The 20978-nt window shown below is 40.9% G+C and overlaps 1 protein-coding gene across 1 annotated transcript in view; it reads left to right on the forward strand.

Moving 5' to 3' along the window:
• Positions 1-109: 109 nt before the first annotated feature.
• CUL4B (cullin 4B) overlaps positions 110-20978 on the forward strand; it is a 29900-nt gene continuing 9031 nt past the window's right edge. The window contains exons 1-13 of the mRNA XM_019521586.1: positions 110-1235; positions 4699-4814; positions 9258-9361; positions 10856-10925; positions 11524-11597; positions 12435-12597; positions 12700-12789; positions 14749-14831; positions 16002-16069; positions 17222-17340; positions 18986-19178; positions 20012-20116; positions 20453-20563. Of these exons, the coding sequence (XP_019377131.1) occupies positions 701-1235; positions 4699-4814; positions 9258-9361; positions 10856-10925; positions 11524-11597; positions 12435-12597; positions 12700-12789; positions 14749-14831; positions 16002-16069; positions 17222-17340; positions 18986-19178; positions 20012-20116; positions 20453-20563 (1831 nt within the window). The 5' untranslated portion in view covers positions 110-700. The remainder of the gene's footprint in view (positions 1236-4698; positions 4815-9257; positions 9362-10855; positions 10926-11523; positions 11598-12434; positions 12598-12699; positions 12790-14748; positions 14832-16001; positions 16070-17221; positions 17341-18985; positions 19179-20011; positions 20117-20452; positions 20564-20978) is intronic.

Genomic DNA, 20978 nt, shown 5'->3' on the forward strand with positions numbered 1-20978 from the left:
AGCCGGCGGGCGGGCGGCTGCGGCGCTCCTCCTGGCCCGAACTGGGGCGGGCAAGCCCTCCACCGCCGCTGCGGGTGGGGGAAGCGCTTCCGGGCCGCTGTGTCCCGGCATGCCCCGCGGCCGGATGTGCCGCCATCTTTAGGCCCCCTCTCTGCCTTGTATTGACAATAACAAGCCCCGATCCGGCCTCCCCCTCCCGGGACTGAGCAGGAGGCAAAGAGTGGGGCGGAGGGAGAGAAGCGAGGGCAGGCTGGAGAGCGCCGGCTGAGGCGGGGGGCAGCCGGCAGCGGCCACGGACGCCTTCCCTGCGGAGAAAGGGGCAGGAGGCGGAGAGGGGCAGCAGTTAGGAGCCCCCCGCGACGGCTGAGACTGGGCCTGGACAGGAGGGTTGGGAGGCGCTAGCGGGGGGAGAGAGAGGGGGAGAACGAGGCCCTGCGAGAGGAGTGGGGGCAGGAGGCTGCCAGCAACTACTGAACAGAGACAAAGGAGCAGGGGGAAGGGGGCGAGAGGCCGTCAGGGGCTCCCCTGAGAAGGAAGGAAGCTGACGAGACGGGAGACCGGACGACCCGACATCCCGGGAGAGAGAGAGGAGCTGAGAGACTCTTGAGCCAGCAGCCCCGAGACGGACTCGGACTCTCTCTCTTGGTCTGTCCTACCACCAGGATTTGATGCCCCTCAGCCTGCTCACCTCTGTGTGTTCATGTTTCCCACAGGTTTCTCTTCCCCCAACCCCCCAGCAGCAGCTCAGGAGGTCAGACCTGCCACTGATGGTAGTAGCAGCAGCAGCTCCTCCTCCTCCTGCAAGAAGAGAAAGTTAAACAGCAGCAGCAACTCGGAGAGAGAAGAGTTTGATTCCCTTTCCTCCTGCTCCTCCTCTCCTTCCAAAAACAGCTCCTCATCCTCATCTTCCTCCATCATCACCACCTCTTCCTGCTCCTCCTCGGGGGGCACCTCCACCAACCATCACCTACAGAAGAAGCTGCGCTTTGAGGACTCCTTGGATTTTATTGGACTCGATGTGAAGATGGCTGAAGAGTCTTCCTCTTCCTCTTCTCCTGCCGCCTCTTCTCAGCAGCAGCACCAGCAGCAGCTTAAAAATAAAAGCCTTTTAATTTCTTCAGTGGCTGTGGGGCACCATGCGAATGGTCTAACCAAAGCTGCCTCCTCTACTGTTTCCAGTTTCGCCAATAGTAAACCTGGCTCTGCCAAGAAGTTAGTGATCAAGAACTTTAAAGGTAACAGGCCATAATGTGAAGAGTTGACACGCTGCTTGTATTTTATTTCTACATGACAACTATCCACTGGGCTTGTAAATAGGTATAAGTTTTACTGGAAATATTCTTTGGTGGTGACCCCCCAAGTGTGTGTAGAAAAAGGGGAAGTCATCTTTTTTATGGTATGGGATTTATGACACTGCATACGCACTTCGAGATATGTCACTTAGGATTGCTTTTTGGACACTCTCAATGTACCTGTGAAGGAGGGACTTTGTTGTGTGCATTTAAGAAACGTCTTCTGGTGTGATGTTGTTTTTTAATTGCCTTTATTCAGAATGGCCCTATTTGATATTGCCTTTGAAGAAATCCTGACTCGAGTCACAACAGTAATTTAGCCCAGGTTATTGAATATATCATAGCACAGGGTAGCCACTTGAAAATAGCTTCTTCTGCCTGGTGTCTTTCCATTTGTTAAGTTTGAAATGAATTTAGATTTTAAAATGATTATTGAGAATTAATGATTGAGCGCTTTGTGGATTGACAGCTGAGCACCTTACTACATATTTTACTGGCATTATCTGTGACCCATTACTTCTTTTGTGTCTTTTCTTCTTCACCTATCTTGACTCTCTTTTCTTTCCTTTTCCATTTTCCCCCCCTCTTTATTCCACACCCCCCCCCCCCGGGTGCCTGCTGATCTTGCTGCTTGAGTTTGGGTTGTTGAATGAGGCCAGGAAGTGTTGTGACTGGGCAGATACCAAAGCTTTGGATACCATGTTGCTTGAACCTCAGCTACTCCATTTAATAGCTGCTTTATGGTTTACTTCCTGGAGTAGGCAGGGAACATGCACAGCTTTTAAGCTGCTGTCTGTTACTTATGTCAAACCTTGGGTAAATCCAGGGTTCATGTAGCTCTCCTCGCTTCTTCTCTCTGACACTTTGCACTAATTCAGAAGCTTCCTTCCCTACTGCATTTCCTTTATTCATGTTGAAAAATACTGATTTACATAACTTTTTTTTTTTAATCCTAAGTAATGCTAGTATTTTATTGGTATTTGAGGCAAGGGGGCAGGGAGTGGGGAGTCTGGTAACTCCACTGTTCTAGTATGTTGTAGGGTATCTATAATGAGCCCCATATAAATTGGGGCTCATTATAGATACCCTACAACATACATGGATTAGATTGCAACGCTGGTTTTCCCAGTGACATTAGGAAGTGTTTTTCCACCTACCCTGCTGCCACACGCATTCCTTCTTCACTTGCAGACTCAGAATATTAGATTAAGGCATGATCCTGAGAAACTGACTTTCAACCATGGCTTTCTTATCTAGAGTAGTGAAATTTAGGCAGTGGCTTTTTACAAATCTTTTAATTGCTGTGGACTTCAGTTGCCTATTATGAACTGCCATGTTGGCTCCTACCTGGCAAAATAGTATATGTAAAATTTTATCAGTTTTGTGACTGCAGTTCTTCAACCTTTCATGTTGAGGGATTAAGTCTAACCTTATCTGAGATGCTAGTGATGTTTGATTTCTTTTTTTAAAACAATGCCGTTTTCCAATTGACTGTTAAGTCTTAGGCAGACAAGATTATTCAGGTATATGTGATATCTTTTATTAGACAAACTGAATAATTAGAAAAATTGCTTTTTGCCAGTTTTCAGATGCAAGTACCCCTTTCACTTCGCTCAAACAGTAAAAATTGAGCGGGCTCATTTCTGGTTAGATTTGCTTTTGAGTTTTTAAGTTCTGGCATAATGATGGAATATCTCCAACACTGGAGAAAACTATTAACTAACAGCAAATATTAGTTTTACATTTTGATTTTATCCAAGGGGAAAAATGCAGAAAAGATTTGTCTTTAGAAGCTTGTTCACGCTTGGCCTGATGAAGCTCTGGAAGTGACAGATATAACTTCCGCCCCAACCTTCTTTCCCTTTCTTCACCACACTGCAGTGTTTTCACTGGAACAAAGATAATCACTTGAATTAGAATTTTGAAAATATAAGTATTTATCAACTACTTCTGTTTCTCCTATAGTTCCTGATAATGAGACCTTAAGGTATCACCACAAAGAGAGAAGAGATTGAGATCCTTGAACATCCTCATCCATCCTGATTGATATTTTCCATAAGGATCTTTGTTAAATGCTACCCAAGCAAATTTATATTATGGATTCTAAGTACTCTTTCTCTGCTGCATATCTAGTCCCTGCCAGTCTAAATTGCTGGTATTCATGGTAGAGTCCTTGAACTGAGCTGATTAATAGTAAATGACTGGATGTTTTAAAAAAAAAATCCTTAACATTCCCATAATTTTTTAAGGCAATTATTATATGGTTTTATAACTCAAAAATAAGCTTGCTGCAACATTGAGGATGGAACATTTACAGGGGGAAAAAAAGATTCCTGAGCATATTTTAAATCGCTTTTATTTTTTGACAATAAGATATAGCCAGAAGCACCCATGGGAAGGAGCAGTACAAAATACTAGTGGATTCAAATCTTTTCAAGCTTGATCATTTCAGCAAGAATGACTTGGAAAAACTTTTCAGCACCTAGTGGTTGAAACTTACCAAATCTTGCAAACCTAGGGATACGGTACCATGGAAGTTCAGTTTGAATTTTTTTTTAACATCCAGTCATTTACAATTAATCAGCTCAGTTCAAGGACTCTAACACTAATACCAGCAACTTAGACTGTCAGGGACTAGATATGCAGCAGAGAGAATACTTATAGTCCATAATACAAATTTGCTTTTGTAGTGTTTAACAGAGACCCTTATGGGAAAATTGATCAGAAAGGATGAGCATGTTCAAGGATCTGAATCTCTTCTAGGCAAGATTGTGGTGAGATTTGTTAAATCCTTAATATCCAGATTTATGATCATTCCTTTTTAAAATAAATGTTATAACTGAACTAGTCGATGGCAGTGAGTCTCTTCACTGTCATTTCTACTTGGCACTGGCGCACATGCATATTGATTTTTCTTTTTCTTAAAGTTTTGATAGAGGGGCAAACATTACAAAGGCCTATATACATACATGCAGTTGTTTTAGCTCAGAATATCAGTCATACAGCTGTCAAAGAACTAGCTTCATTTTGCCAGTCCTTGGTGTTTCTTTCCTATTCTGTTGGCTGGTGCTTCTATCTTAATAAAAAGTCAGTACTGATGAGAACAGACTAACACAATTTTATTTTCTGAGCTGCTAGATTGCAAGTACAGTGGGATTTGTAGATCACTATATGATGTTAGTGCTACTGCTGTTGTGGGACATAGGCACAACTGGGGAATTTGAAGTGTGTCTCGAGGCAAAAACTTAAAATGTTTTAGCTACTTAGTTTAAATGAGATGCTACTGTAAGATTTTTTTCATATATAAATTAAATGGAATTTCCTTTCAAACACTTGTCACTTATTCACATTTATGTAAGAGCTAGAATTTTTGGCCGTTATTAAGCAGGTTTTCTCTTTGTTCTAGATAAACCTAAATTGCCTGAAAACTACACAGATGAAACCTGGCAAAAACTGAAAGAAGCTGTAGAAGCAATCCAAAACAGTACTTCAATTAAGTATAATTTGGAAGAGCTGTATCAAGTAAGTGTTTTTAAATGTGGACCAGACTAAATAAAATCCAGATGTACTGTGTTTCATTTCTCACTTCTTGAAATTATTTTTGTGATGATAAAAAAGGAAATTTTTGCAAGTGCTATTTTAGCGGATAAGCTGTTTTATGTAGAATGGTTTCTCAAAAAGGAAACAGGATAAAAAAACTTGAAAAAGCTGAAGTTGAACCTAGAACCTTATTACCTGCCAAGAGCATAATCCACAGCGTGGTAAGAAGTAAGGAGCTGTGTTTCCTTTTATTGCTTTTGGACTGGTTGTGTAGCTGCTAAAGGAGACGTGAAATTTTAAAATGTTAGTGGTTATGTAAGAAAAGGAGAATTTGGATGAAAATATAGTACCATTGTGCGCGTCTAAATGCAGCCCTCTTCATTTGGGATCATAAATAACTATTTTCTTTAAAAGAGCACTTGCATTAACTTTTAAAGCTAAAGTAAATAGGATGTCATCTTTATTAAGGCATGTTCTCTTGCTTGTCATTGCTTAGTGTTTGGTTTATGTACATATTGGCTATTAAGATTTAACCTCCTATTCTCTTTTCCCATATATTAACAGTTTATTTTGCCCTGACCTTCTTAACATGATTACATCTGGATTGTATCTTTGACTTTATATAAGATCTTCAGTCTCCCTCTTTATAGTTACACTTTCACTGCTGCATTTTTTCTGTACAGCTAATTGAATTTGTTCAGTCAAATATTTTCCTAAACTTGGCACAGTTTGTTTTAGCGCCACAAGAGCAGCGCTCTGCTTGGCTATAAGGAAGCATTTCAAGTCTTAATCTTTGCTTTCCAGACTTTTGCTGACTAACAAGCTTGGGGTGTGGGGATTCTTGTTGCTGTTTTTGGTTTTGATTTGTTTTTGGGGTTTTTTTACCTCCCTTTATTCTTCAGGAGGTAAATCTAGAATTTGGCTTTGACTGTTATGAAAAGCTAATACAATTCCAGGGGAGGGCTTGTCTGTTGGGGCAGGGGAGGGTTGAGTTGCTTCAACCTGGTCTAACTTTATCCCCTCCCTTTTTCACCCAATGCACGTTTAAATCCTTAACTTATTTTTGTTTTTAACTTGCTTATGTCAAGAACAAATAGGTTTGGAAACTTTGAAGTTCGTATCATTTATGGCTCCACAATAAAGAATGCCTCTGCCAGAGCTGGTGGTAGATAAGACAGACGTGCAGTTGTTTGATCTCGGGCTGTTTAAACTCTTCCAAAATGACGCTGGTGCTAAATAACATAACTGTAAATGCTTCAATAATGTGACCTGGATTAACCCAGCCTTTAAAAGGCAAACCAAAAAACTGAAAACTTGCTAGAGAAGGCCTTTAACTATCACTTCAGTAAAGGTAGACCATCACTGTTCTAAAGTATCTTGCCACTAGAATGAAGTGCTCTTTTTGAAAGTACCTTTTCAGAAGTTAACATCAGTGTTAGTTTTCCTGTACTACTAATATTGAAGGAGAGAGCCATGATTATTTTTGGAATCGCATGTCAACTCCAGAGTCATACATTTAAAATCTGAACTGGGTAGTGTTGCAGAAACATGGATTTTTTTTTTCTTTTAAACATTTCATACTTGGCTGCACTCTGTTTAATTTGACTCCTAAAAATAAATGTCTTTATTTAAAAATAGCAATAGCAATTGCTAGCATTTCAGATGGTAACTAAACTAATGCTGCTTCTGAACAGCTGCTGGGTAAATGGATCTGGTTCCAAATATGCCTTGGCAGACACCATCCAAGCAGAGAGTGGAATGGTTAAAAAAAGAAGAAAAAAGCAGTTTCTTTCCTGCACACCTGAAGATGATTTATTTTTATTGTGGTTTTTGAACCAAGTCACCTTTTCTTATTTTTGGTTTGACACTTGTGTTCTAGTGAGATCTCCCTATGCGAACATTTTGAGCCTTTGACTTCTTTTTTTGGATCACTAGTTTCCTGCTCGCTAATTTATTTTTCATGGTGCCATTGGAAAAGAATGCACATAGCTAAACAGCTAAAATGTTGAAGATGTAAACGCTTGAGTCAGCTGTTACAAAATAAAGAACCAGGTGTTTGGTACCAGATTTTCTGTTCAAACAGATTATTATAAAAAGCCAAACCCACTTATTTATAAACCCTTTCTAAGGTACTCATTGCTGTGTCCTCTGGGCCTTGCTCAGTTTTTTTTCCCTCCTTTCTTCCTTTCCCCCAAATAACAAATGTGAATCTCACGATACTCGGATGAGTGAATCAGTAAACTTGTACAACTTGGATGCACAAGGGAGCCTTATCATCTGACCCCAAGATCGGCCAAAACACCTGAAGGCCTTGACTGCCTATGTAGGGGACATCATTCTAATAGCTGTGAACAGCCAAGCAATCCATCGAGAAAAGCATCTGAAAGATGCCTGGGACATTCTTAAATATAGTGCAAGTTATTTATTTTGTTTGTGTGCTTGTTCATTGGATTCATACCCTATTAGCAGTAGTGTAATGTCTTGTATAGCATCATGTAAATATGGATCTAGTTTCAGTATTCTAGGAATTGTATAGTTGTGCTCTGCTGAGATAATTTTTACTGGGAGACCTTGAAAACTCTTCCACTTTATTTAAAAAAATAAAAATAAATAAATACATTAGAATTTTTTAGGTGATGAGCTCAGCACCACTTCAAGTGTGCTTACACTGAGTGGACTAGATTGCCCACACAGTACAGTGGGGCAGCCACAGCTAATGCAACCCATTAGTTAAAGAAGAGACGGCAGGAGGATTGTTTATGTGGCTAGCAGGTGAAATGTTACAGCTTTTCAGCCATCAGTTGTCCACTGTCCCCAACCTAAATTATTTGGGTGTAAGAGGAGTTGAAATTTATATGCTGCCTTTATTTGAAAGTCAGACTTTTAAATCTTTCTCTTGTATTTAAAAAAAAGTTTCATTTTGAAAGCAAAAGTGAATAGAGAGCAACTTGGTACCAGTAAAGTCGTGTATTAGGGCTCTGTAACACAGCATCTCTGTAGAGGCCAGATATGACACAGACTTGATTTAAGAAATGTACATGACTGCTTTTTACAATTCCTGAGCATTTTTGTAGACCATGTAAGAGAATACAGATTAAAAGAAAAATGTACAGGTTTTGTTCATATGTCACTTGGAAGCTGTCAACACAGGCCACAGTTGCAAGTATAAGATAGAAACTCTTTTTGACAATTTGCCCTCAGAAATGAGCAGTGATCTGTACAGGGTTTTGTGCTGCTTTTCTCCCCCCTGTCTGGAGTTACATTTGTTAATGTTTCTAATGATAAGGATTTAGGGTTCTTTCCCCCCTTTATTACTCCTTGTCTGTCCTGTAAAGCCAGTATAATTATAGGTAACTGAGTAGTACTCGCCCTTGTTTGATTGCAACACTTTTAGTTGCTGCAGAAGCTTAAAAAAAAAAACTTGCTTGACTTTTGGTCCCAGGCTGACTAGTAGCATCGGAAGTCAATCCCTTTTCCTGCTAAATCAAAATATACTCTAAAGCACTGAAATTATAATAATTACAGAACTAAAGGCTAGTACTTCTATTACTACTTTTTTTTCCCCCACCTGAATACCCACACTTTATTTACGTTCTCTCCCTCACACAATCCTTAGTTAACCTAAGAGTAAGGTTGCTTAGATGTATTCTGTATACAACATGGTCAATGAAAATTGGGAAAATTACCGGTTAAATGTCTGTAAGCTTAGCACCTTACCCACGCAGTTGCTGCTAACTTCCACATCAGACTTTTTCACTTATCACTTACAGCATCCCTGATGCATGTAGGCACTCAAGTGATTTAGAGAAACAGACTCTGGTTAACTGTGATCTTGGGGAATTTTAAGCTGGTTTGCTGTCTGACATGCTATCCGTCTAAATGTATGGTATTTAGATGTGCTGTCATGAAACACCTGGGGTATTTGCTAAGCTTATGTGAGACTTAAAGGTTGAACCAGTATGTGGTCTAGAGGAATCTTGAGGTGGGGAGGGCAAGTGGAGTGAATACAGAAGAAAGTGGCAAGAGAACATTAGCACTTCCTCTTTAGCTTCACAAAGCTTTTGTGGCAGCCATACATAAAATAAAACCTCAAATAGCTACACTTTGACATACCAAAACCAAGTTCAACTGCTGTGGAAATACTGTTCCAATTTCATCCCCTGCAGTTCTCACTCAAACGCCAAGACTCCTACTGAAGTGAAAAGGCATTTAGAGATTGTATTCTCTCCAGTGAAGAGTTAATTTGATGTCCTTTTACTACCTCTGGTGCATTGTAGACTTTCTGTGCTCTGTAAGCAGCAGTATTAAGATTGGGAGCGGGCGGATCTTGCGCAAGAACTAAAACAGAAAACCCAACCAGATGACATTTGGTATGCAACCAGGAGGAGAAATCTATCTTTCTCAGTGTATTTTTGTTTGTTTCAGGCCGTTGAAAATCTCTGCTCCTACAAGATTTCTGCAAACTTGTACAAACAATTGAGACAGATTTGTGAAGACCACATTAAAGCACAAATTCACCAATTTAGAGAATATCCTTTAATTATATATGAATTGGAAGTTTTGTTTTGTTTTACCCACCAGTAGGGGTGCACCGATAAGAGATTTTGGGGGCCGATACCGATAGCCGATATTTAAGGAGGTATATCGGCCAATACCGATCCGATATCCAATACAGCTGCCATCAGGTGGTAAGTCTGGTGTGGTGGAAGGGGAGGGGGGAGGGAAGGGGCATGGAGGGGGGGCAGATCAAGGCCCCCTACAGTGAGTGAGGGGTAGAAGGCACAAGACAGAGCCACGGCTCATGGGATGGGGGCAGCTTCCACCACTGCTTGCACCCTGGGAGTCGGGGGTGGATGTGCACCCGGATCTGTGCAGCGCAGGCTGCAGCTGCGGGGTTGAGCTGGAGGTGGTGCTATGCGGTTCTTCACTTGGAGCCCAGCCCCTATTGAGGGCTCTGGCAGTGCTGGGATGAGGCTGCAGTCACCGCAGATTTCGCCGCAGCTCCACTCCCAGCCCTCTGTCGCTGCCCGGCACAGACCCAGCTTTTCCCAGTGCTTGGATGGAGGCAGGCCATTCAGCCAGGGCTGCGCAAGGTGGCAGCATGGGACTGGGAGCAGAGCTGTGGTGAAATTTGGGATGGCTGCAGCCTCTTCCTAGTCCTGCCAGAGCCCGCTCCAAGCCCAGTCCCCCAGCAAGAAAAGCCCTGCACAGCCCCGGCTCCAGATCCAGCCCACAGCTGCAGCCCGTCCTGCACCGTGCAGATCCAGGGGCACATGCCCTCCCCAGGGTGCAAGCAGCGGCAGGAGCACCCCCACCCCCAAGGTGTGGCAATTATAGACAGTTTTCTTTATATCAGTACCAATCTGATATCAGACTGATGTATCGGTGCATGGCTACCCACCAGGCTTGTGCAATAGTTGATGGCATTAAGGAAGAATTCTTCTCTTGTAGTTGGCTATTTACAGTTCCGGTTTCTCCTTAAACTTTCTATAACCATCTGAAACTAATGGGTTGCAATGACAATAAATTCATTGATGGTTGTAAAGCAGTTTGAGATGTGTACACAAATGTTCCTATATATGAATGCTATGATTAAAACAGTTCAGGGCCTTTAAATGTGGCCTGAAACTAACGTTTTGGTTTTTATTAAGTGCTTTGTTTAAATCAAACGCACTTGACTTAGTGAAAGTTCTCTTGCAACTTATTAGACAGGCTTGTTCTCTTCCAACTCATTAAAGAGGGTAGCAAAGTACTATTGTTGGATGTAGACAGGGTTAAACTTGCAAAAATAACTACATCCCATTTACAAAATTAAGGCCCCTGAATAACTTAGTTCAACACAAAATTAGCATTAATGCTAGGCTGTTGAAGCTATTAAAGTAAAAATAAGCATGTAGAAAGAGCTTAGCTAGTAAATTTGTGGATCATCCTAGGAATGGTAGGGAAAGGCAGACAGTATTCTTAGGTTACTTGAATAGCTAATGTCAGCTCTGGGTCCAAATTTTTCTTAACAACTTCTTCATGGATTCATTGGACAGCGTTCTTTTTCTAAAGAAAATAGACAAATGTTGGCAAGATCACTGCAGACAAATGGTAAGTTGTTTTTTTTTTCTTTTTTTAAAAAAAGAAAACAACATATTGCTGAGTCCAGCTGCTGTTACTATCTCTCGGATTCCTTTACAAATGCACTTTGTGCTTCTGCAATGTTATCCAACATTTATGTAAAGGCTTCCTTTGTAAGAGAAAATTAGATCTCATTTGTTAGAAAAGAAGCTTGAAAGCGTTTCTCTGAAATTTACTTCTTAACGCATAGCTTTAGTCTTGAATAAACCCTTGAAACACACAGCTGTTGTATATCTGTATGCTAACCCTTTTCCCCTCATAGCTATAACTCAGAAATGAATTCTGGTTTTAGCCTTTGTTCTTGTTTAAATGCTGTATATTGTATTCCTTCCCACTGTAAATGAAATGTTCAATAAGAGAGTATCTTATTTAAAACAGCCTGCTGAATTCTAATAAATCAAAGCTTTTGAAAGAGATTTTCTATAAACCATTAGTAGTTTTCTCATAGTTGTATAGCATGCATGACCAGTCAGTTTCAGTAGAAATAATGTGATAATGACCTTTTCTTTTCTTTTTTTCTCCTCTCCTTCCCCTGCTTGTGCTCCCCTCCCCCCCGGCCATGTAACAGATCATGATTAGGAGTATCTTTTTGTTCCTGGATAGAACTTATGTGCTTCAAAATTCAATGCTGCCATCAATTTGGTAAGGATGGAAAGAAATAAAACTACTGGGTTTCTGGGGGGTTTTTTACTTAACTATCCTGTACCTTTCTGCTCTTCCTAAAGAAATATATGAAAGATCCAAAAAACTATTTTGCTGTCTTGCTGGATGTTCATCTCAGTTGACGTGAATGAAATTTAAAATAGTGGGAGTCTTGAAGTGACTAATAGCAAAATGTAACTGTATTGATATAAACTCCAATTTGCATATTTCAAAAAGGAAGTCTTTGGTATTTGGAAAAACCAGCAGTTAAGATCAAATGGTCACTGGTTTGAACATCTGGTTACAAAATGTAGTAAAAATACTTTATTTTTACTTAATGAGAATGCACAGCACCTTGTTGGGAAGATAATTATCTCTATTTTGTACAAAGAGAGGAACAGAATAATATTAAGTTTTAGATGCGTGGTGGTAGAATGCAGTTTAAAAACTTTGCTCTTCAGCCCATGCTTGTTTCCCAATACAAGCTAGTAGTAATACTGCTTCCCCATTGAAGTATCTTCTTTTAAACCGTCTATCAGTTCTAATCTTTATAAATCCATCCATCCACACTAAGAATAGAGAGCTCCCAAATAAATAAATCACTATTGAAAATCTTAGTTATACACAGACAAGAATGTGACCAAATGTGGTCTGCTGATGATCAGTGCCTGCATTTTATAGTGTGTGCATATGTGGCCTCAAAACAACATGGGACAACTTTGGAAAAAACATATATTTGAGTGTTAGAATCTGGGTCAGATGCTGATTTTTATGCTTCCAGTTAAAATACTTCAAATGATCCTAAAGCAGGTTGTTTATAGTTTATTTTCTTTTTAGGGATATGGGGCTAGAATTGTTTCGGACTCATATAATTAGTGATCAAAAGGTTCAGAACAAGACCATTGATGGCATTCTTCTGCTGATTGAGAGGGAAAGAAATGGTGAGGCTATTGACAGGAGTTTGCTTCGAAGCCTTCTAAGTATGCTTTCTGATTTGCAGGTGGGTACACTCTCTCTGTCTTGCAGAAAAACAGCTACACAGTCAGAGATGTTCCTGAGGAATGCTAAGCTTTAAATGGAAATTCTCTCATGTTTTTCCTAGATTTATCAAGATTCTTTTGAACATAGATTCTTGGAAGAGACCAATCGTCTATATGCAGCAGAGGGACAGAGGCTTATGCAAGAACGAGAGGTATCATGCCGTGTTCATCTTTTCACTTTTGTTTTTGAGTGCTGATGAAATATCCTGTCCTAGCTAAGAGGATAGAGCAGTCTGTCTCCTGCAGTGCATTCTTCTCAAGGGAAGTGTGACCCTCTTGAATACATGCATTAGTTGTAGTCATGGTAGATGTTGTGATGGCATGACCTTGAGAGCACAAGTTCTCAGCCTTTTTTTAGACATGACACCCCTTGAAAAGAAACAGTTCTTAGTTTTTCTCTTGGGTTTTTGACTGTGAGAAAATAATAAACCAATTTTTCTGTTACAAAACTCAAAAATCTCACAACAGGGCAGAATTGTTTTTAACGCCTAATAGATGACTATTTGAAATCTCTGAGTTTATCTTATGAATCATGTTTGCACACCCACCAGGGATAACATTGCATGGCATCCTTGAAAGGATCTCAAGGTGCCCCAAGCTGCTGCAGCACCTTGGTTGAGAATCACTGCTCTAGAGTGTGGTCCTGTAGCTTTGTCTGTAGCTGGTGCTGTTAGGCTAGTGTTAGCAGTTCTTTTAACTTCTCCTTTAGGGTTGCCAGCCCAAGCATTTTTTTTCTTGGGAGCACAGCCCCTTTGCAGAGCAGTAGGTACCAGGCTAGGTGAGAGGAAGCCAGCAAGGGGTGGAGCATTGCTGATCTGCAGAGACCCCCTTGTGACCCAAGAAGATTTGGGAGCAGGGGGTCTCTGCAGATACACCTCTTCTCCCACCCAAGCGAATACCTCCCTCTTTTCCACGCTGAACTTCTGAGGTGTTGTGCTTTGAAATGCTCCCCTGGGGGATGTGCTGACCCAGCTGGCTGAACTGGAGACCCCAGGTCCTGGAACAACTGACACTGTCTGAATTTACCAGCTTCTCACCTTGCTGGGCTGGGCCCTGTTACTGGAAGTAGTAGATCAAGGAAGATAGTGAGAGGTTGCATCCTGAACCTGGCAAGTCAAAAGGTGGCAGAAAACACCCTCTTTGTGGATTCTGGTATGCACCAGAGCTGGCAACAGAAAACAACTCCAGTCTTCAGCTCAGCATGGCTCCTGGGGAGACAGGGAGGGAGCTACCAGCTGGGCTGCACAGGCACCATCTCAGAGCAAGATTGCCTCTGCCATGGGGCAAGATGGCAGTGGGGTCCCTGTGCCAGCCACGCTGCATACACGGCAGCCTAGACTTCCTTCCCCATGACAGGGCAATGTGTGATTGGGTTCCCATAGCAGAGCCCCTGTGACACATTCCCCTCAGATGAGGGTTGCTGGGCTCCCACTGCCGCCTGACTCCAAGGCTCAGCTCCACCTCTAAAGGGGCTTCTGCATCAACACAGACAGAAGCTGGCACCCGTCAGGAACAGACCACATCTCCTGCATCATTTCCCCTCCCACTTGTGTTGTACCAGACCTATGGCATACCTCAGGGCACACACAGACACCAGTCTTAGCATTATCTGAGCCCCCATGGACCCTACCTCCATCTTCCCAGCCTTGCAGCTTCAGCTGCACAGTCTCCTTCCCTGTTCTGCCTGGCCTGGAGCCACGCAGTCTTACATACCTTTTGTGGTAAGCACTGAGCAGCTGTTACAGGCAGGCAACACCTGGGAGAGCAGCAGCAGCTCGTGGCTGGGGCAGGAAGGAAGGGGCTACAAAGGCTCTGATGGACTTTTCCCTGGAAGGTGCCACTCCTGCTTAAACACCAGGTGGCACTGCTTTGCTCATTCTGTCCATCAGTACTTGAATTTAGCTTCATTCTGATATGTACAAGTGATCTTCAGACAAGCTCTCTGTTTCTTAGTGTTTTAGAGGGAGCTCCACTTTTCTTTTAATGGACTTTAGACAGGTGGGGTTTTTATGAATGGTCTGTAAATTTACATAAATTTGTGGGCTGTTGGCAACCCTGTTTTCCCCTTAAGTATGCAAAATAACAGAGTTATTTTTCTTGTCATTTTGCAGGTTCCAGAATATCTCCATCATGTCAACAAACGCTTGGAAGAAGAAGCAGACAGAATTATCACATACTTGGATCAGAGCACGCAGTAAGTGTGGTCTCCCTTGGTCTACTGTATTTACCTCATCTGTACAGTCTTAGTGAAGGCCACATAAAATTACTATAATTTAATGCAGCTTTTGACTGACTAACTTTGTTGCATAAGCTGTTAAATACTTCTCTTTTCCCGTATCTGCTTGGAACCAATCAAGTGTTGCTTTATTTTGCATGGTTGCGAAGTAGTTGACTTCACCTTAGATTACTTTTATTTGCTGCGTATTTATGGGTGGGAACATCAGCAGCAGTTGGATATATGTGTATATGCTTGGCTATCTTCCCACTAAAATATGAGAGGGGCTGACTGAAAGTTACTGAGTGTTCCTACAGGCAAATCATTCAGAAATGTTAAGGAAATGTAATTATCAAACATGCAGGAAGAGAGATCCTTGAATGATGTCACTTTTTCAAGTAATGCAGTCATTTCTTTGGAAACTAAGGCCATCTTTCAAGGAGAATCAGATGCAGAGAATAACCAGGAAGGCTGTGGAGAGTCTGAGAAGCCGTGTCTGATACCACTGTGGTAGGATGGGGTAGTAGGTGGAGAGGACCTTCAGTGGGACAGACTACCCAGTTTGAAACTGTAGCTGGTCTTGCAGTGGAGATGGGCCATTACTTTAGTGTGGTAATGAGAACTGGGACAAGTGGTGACACCTCTGTGAGGAAGGTGCTTTATGTTTACTCCTTAATGCTTCCATCTCTTCCATTCTTTAGAGTTAACAGCTTCTGGCTCCTGCAATAGTTCCCAACTTCCTTGACTTAGTTAGCAACTAACCCCTTATTTTATGATCAGTTCGTTTCTTTAGTCACTCTTTTTTTGGTCCCTCCTTTCTCCTCCACCCTTCCTTGGCCAATTTCTTCCTGGTCTGGAACTTGCTCTTGCGTGAGACTGAAGGAGACCTATTCCTGGAGGAACTGCTTATTTACATTCCTTCCTGATGGGATATATCTGGAGCTCTACACAACAATGGGCGTGCTATAAATCTAGTGAGGAACCAAGACATTGAGCCACCTACTGGGGTGGGGAAAGAGGATCTAGATTAGATTTGTCACATTCATGAGTGATTCCCAAATGCCAAATCCAGCAAGTCTCCCCTCAAATAAGATTTACAACTGTTAGTAATGGAAAAAGGAAAAATAATTCTAAACATTTTTTCTATAGGAAGCCACTAATTGCTACTGTAGAAAAGCAACTTCTAGGTGAACATTTAACAGCCATTCTTCAGAAAGGTAATCTCTCTTCTTTATAGAAATGTTTCTATTTACTGCTTCGGGGCTTTCAATTCCTGTGCTGAAAAGAAAGTGACAGATTCAGGTGCTGGGGGACACAAGCCACATCATTCTTTAACGCTCCTTGCTACTCAGTTCATGAAATAGCACTGAACGTTTTTCAGGAGAGCAAGTTCCATTCTCCTTGGCAGAGGTAAGGAGCTACAGTGGTGTCTTCAGATACATTATGAAACGGAAAGAAAACTAGAATGAAGTAGAGGCACTGAATGGAGGGTGTTGAGGAATGCTTGGAGACCACATGCGAGGGTAGTCCTTGGATTTACACCCCAAGCTATTGAGGGAACCTATGCACAAGTAGTCATTTGATAAATAGGCTGAGAGCAGTAGAGAGAGATTGCCTGAGCCCTGTACTAATCTTTCTCTGTGGTCAGGGTATAAACAGATATACAGTTTGTGCAAGCTGCTTCTTCAATTAAGGCAGATAATAAAACTGTGACTTGATGACTGCCAGGCACCCGCTAGCCAGAGGTCTGTGTGCGGGAGAGGACTGCTAAAATAACACATGCTCTCCTGGCAAGAAATTGGACCCCGACTCTACCCCCCCACCCCACCCCCCGCTGTTGTGCAGAGGGAATACGTGGGATTATTACTTGTGCCCTGTCACTACTGGGTCCTGCTGTGGGGCTTCAGGCCTCTGCAATCAAGAGGCTGATTGCTTGAAAAGACCTGTGTTTTATATTTACAAAACTTACTTTTCTTCAAAAACAAGCTGAGAGTCTCTGACCTGTAAGCTTCCAACTGGCCAGGAGAGCATACATTTTCCAAATCTTGAATTTAAAGGAGTGGTGAAGTATGAGTGAGCAAAGCTTATGTGATGAGCCAGTTTATATAAAGTCTGCATAGTCTGTAATGAATAGTCTGGTAATAAAAGGGCTTCCAGGTACAGAATTAGTTCAGATTGCCATTCTGTTCTGGTCATAACTAGCCAGTGTAGCTGCAAAAAGTAATAACTCCTTTATTTGGACAAGAAAATTAATTTGGGTTAACATTAGTTTGAGGTTGTTTTTTAAATTGCTGTAGCATTTCAGTCGCAGCTTGGTGTAGAATTCAGGCAGTTCTTTTTTATTAATGTTAAGACTTCTAAATTCACAGGTTTAAACCATCTTCTCGATGAAAACCGAATTCAGGATCTCTCTCTTCTGTATCAGTTGTTCAGTCGAGTAAGAGGAGGAGTGCAGGTTCTATTACAGCACTGGATTGAATACATAAAGGTACTGATGTCAGAGAGCTTGGACTTACTTTTATTGTTGAGGCTTGTCCACAGAACTACTTATAGCTTTAGGAAAAATGCAACATACTTTTAACAGACGGCTTAAGAAGTCTTCAGTAAGGTTATCATATGCAGCTGTGAAGTTGCACTGGGAAGTATTTCAATCATGTCATGAAATATCATTCTAAATTTGCATTGTTGTGCTCTCCTTTCTCTAGAAAATTCTGTATTGATTAAAGAGATGCATGTCTTATCTATCACTCCAGGATAACTGTGGTTCTAATTTAAACTGTCAATCAACAGGTAAACTGCAGCAATGATGCTGCAATTTACTCTATCATTATTACAGTAAAAACTTTGGGCATTTTTACATGTGCTCCCGACACAGCTCTGGGTGCTTTTTAAATTAGCAAGCCACGCTAATTAAAAGTGTCCGGTGCTGCATCAGAAACAGGTGTATCAGTGGCGCAGTGTGTGTCAATGCTGACAAAATGGTGGCCATGTGCCTTGAACAAGAATATCAACTCTGTTTCAGTTCAAAGCGCGCCGCCATTTTCTCAGCACTGACACACGCTGCACCACTGATGCATGTGATGCACAAGGCTGCCAGCACGAATCAATTTACGTGCTCAAGCAGACTTAATTAATCAAGTCTGCTCCGATGTGCTGGATTTCCAGTGCATCAGAGCAAGCTCCCTGCATGTGTGTAAGGGCCCTTTGGTTTTATGTTTGCTTTATTTATAAAGATTCACTTAAACCATAAATTGAAATGTTAATGCAGACCAAGTTTACTGAAGAAGGAATACTCTTCTTTATTTCTGGTGGGGCCTATATGGTTATATGTTGTTCATCTTTGCCTGCTCTCAGTAGGCAAACTTTATGTGGAAGGGGAAGGAAGGGAAGGCTTGTATCACTGCAGGCTGTGCACTTGTTCAACTTTTTACTATAAAGCTTTTTGTTTGCTTTTTGTCATGTTCTAAAAAGTACAAATGCTGCATCATCTAAACTGCAGTGACTGGACTTCAGCTAGGCACTCCACTCAGTTTGAGCAATGGCCTTGGAGCATTTACCTCCTGTTTAAAATGCAAAACAAGGACTTTCATACCAATTTGTAACACACAATGTCTTGCTTATCCTGCAGTCATTCTTTTGACTTCAGTATTCCACTGGTCTGTAATTTGAAGTGTGTGCTGCTGTGGTATGAGAGTAGTTAGAATTTGACTGTAGTCAAAATTTGCCTACTCCTTAGTTCTTCAGGAATGGGTCCTTGAATGTGTCATATTTAGGACCCATATATTTTTTTTAATCTGTCATCTTCAGGTGTTTGCACTATAAGTGGTTTCACATTATTTGCACCTCCCTTCTGAAATTCAAGTTCCACGCTAAGCAAAAGATTGCCATTTTGTTTTTCCATATTAGTGAAGACAGTCTGCAGTAAAGCCTATCTATACTAGTATGTGGCTTCAGAGGCCAAAATGCTCTTTGTGTATAGTTCTCAGCACAGAATGTTTTAGACTTTGGATTCCACCATTTTTATTTTAAGGAAGCATATTTTTTGTTTTTCTCTGAGCCTAATTCATCTTCTGGACAACTTATTCATAACTGGTATTTAGGACTGTGATTAAAGGGTGGGTTTTGTATTGCAGGCATTTGGTAGCACTATTGTAATTAATCCAGAGAAAGACAAAACCATGGTCCAAGAGCTGCTTGACTTCAAGGATAAAGTTGACCATATTATTGATGTCTGCTTTCTGAAGAATGAGAAATTTGTCAATGCCATGAAAGAAGCTTTTGAAACCTTCATTAACAAGAGACCAAACAAGCCAGCTGAACTCATAGGTATTGTTCTTCTGTCTTTTTCTGTATAGAAGCTGTAAATCTTTTTCTGAATTTTTTTTAACAGATAGGCAAGGAGATGGTGGAATTTTAAATGGTGAAGCAAAGGAGAGAGTCATCAGAAATCATAACTAAACCATGAGACCTACCCTATGTACTTAATGGCTTGGGAAAACTCTGTTCTTGTGTAAAAAAAAAAAACAAAAAAACACCAAACAACAACAACCAGCCACTCACCACTTTGTCTACGTTTAGAAACGAGACACACCACATTTTATATGACCTAAATCAACTACTTCCTAAAGCAAGAGGAAATTTTCCCTGACACCAGAACTAAGTTGTTCTGCAAAAGCCTCTACAAGCCCCTCTGTGCCTTCATGTGGAGACAGAGTGATTTGGGACCCTAGCCAGTAAACCATATAGTCTTTGATCCATCAAGTGTGTGCCAGTCCTATCTAGGGTATCTTATCTTAAGTGGGTGGATCTTGCAGGGTAGCTGTGCTCTGTGGTATGCAGGACAGCTGACTCATGAATTTTCCCTATTTTTTTTAATCCTTTAAACTACTGCATTTTCTCATGTGGGCTATTGCAGTTCTATGGCAGGGCATCTCTGAAAACGCCATCTCAAGTTAGCTGTGCTGAAACTCTGGTGGTATCTTCTAATTGTTTTAACATTCCTTTTGGAAGCCTAGTATTTTAGTTTGGCTTATTTTTCCAACAAAAAGTAATCCCAAATCAGCTGGATATAATTTAACTAAATTTTAAATGTAGTTTTATTACTTTTGCTTAACTTTATCAGAGTGTTCGGTTCTTTACACCTATTTCTATTTCTTTAGCAAAATATGTGGATTCAAAACTTCGAGCAGGCAACAAAGAAGCTACTGATGAAGAACTTGAAAAAATGCTGGATAAAATTATGATTATATTTAGGTTCATTTATGGTAATAACTCTGTGTGTGTTTGTGTTTGTGTGAAAGAGAAATATATGTAAACAGCTTGAAATCCAATTTCCAAGGAAAGATTAGATGATAGAAATACTGTACATTTTTTTCTGTGGATTTAATCTGCTGGTCTTCTAGCTTTTTAGCTACAAGTACTATATCATTTGCTCAGATGACGCCAAAGGTAACTGTAATTAATGGGGAAGGTTCCCAATAACTTACTTGGGGAAGGCTTCCATTGACTTAAGTTTTGTGTAAATTGGCCCATTTGTTTTAATGTTTCATCATACTCAAAGCTTTCTCAGCTCTTTAATAAATCATGCTGTCTGTTTACAGGAAAAGATGTTTTTGAGGCCTTTTATAAAAAAGATCTAGCTAAGCGGCTACTAGTTGGGAAAAGTGCATCAGTAGATGCTGAAAAATCTATGCTTTCCAAACTCAAGCATGGTAAGTATTTTCCCCGTGCTCTCAGTTTCCTTTCTGACTAGAAATAGGTCTAACTTGGCACTTGAACTTTTCCTCTAGCAGATCTGGTTCATTTATTCAACAAAAAAAAAGGCGGGGAAGATATAACTTTTATATAACATCTGTATTTTAAAAAACAGGGTGCCTTTATTATAACTACTTTTTGTCTTCTGCTAGTGTAACTAATTTAAAATTGTCTAACATGTACCAGCTTCCTCTTTGGAGTAGATTTGATATTCTGTTACAGAATACTTGATAGATACTCTAAGATTTCTAGGCTGTCTTAGGACTCACAGCCCAAATACCTACCAGCCAGTTTTTAGTCAGATTTTTGTTATTTCATTGTTCCAAGATTTTATATCCCTGGTCAGTCTTGATTTTCTGCGCCCCCCCCCCC

Source organism: Gavialis gangeticus, unplaced genomic scaffold (assembly GCF_001723915.1).
Source record: "Gavialis gangeticus isolate Ggan-Ray unplaced genomic scaffold, GavGan_comp1, whole genome shotgun sequence".
NCBI classification, from domain to species: Eukaryota; Metazoa; Chordata; order Crocodylia; family Gavialidae; genus Gavialis; species Gavialis gangeticus.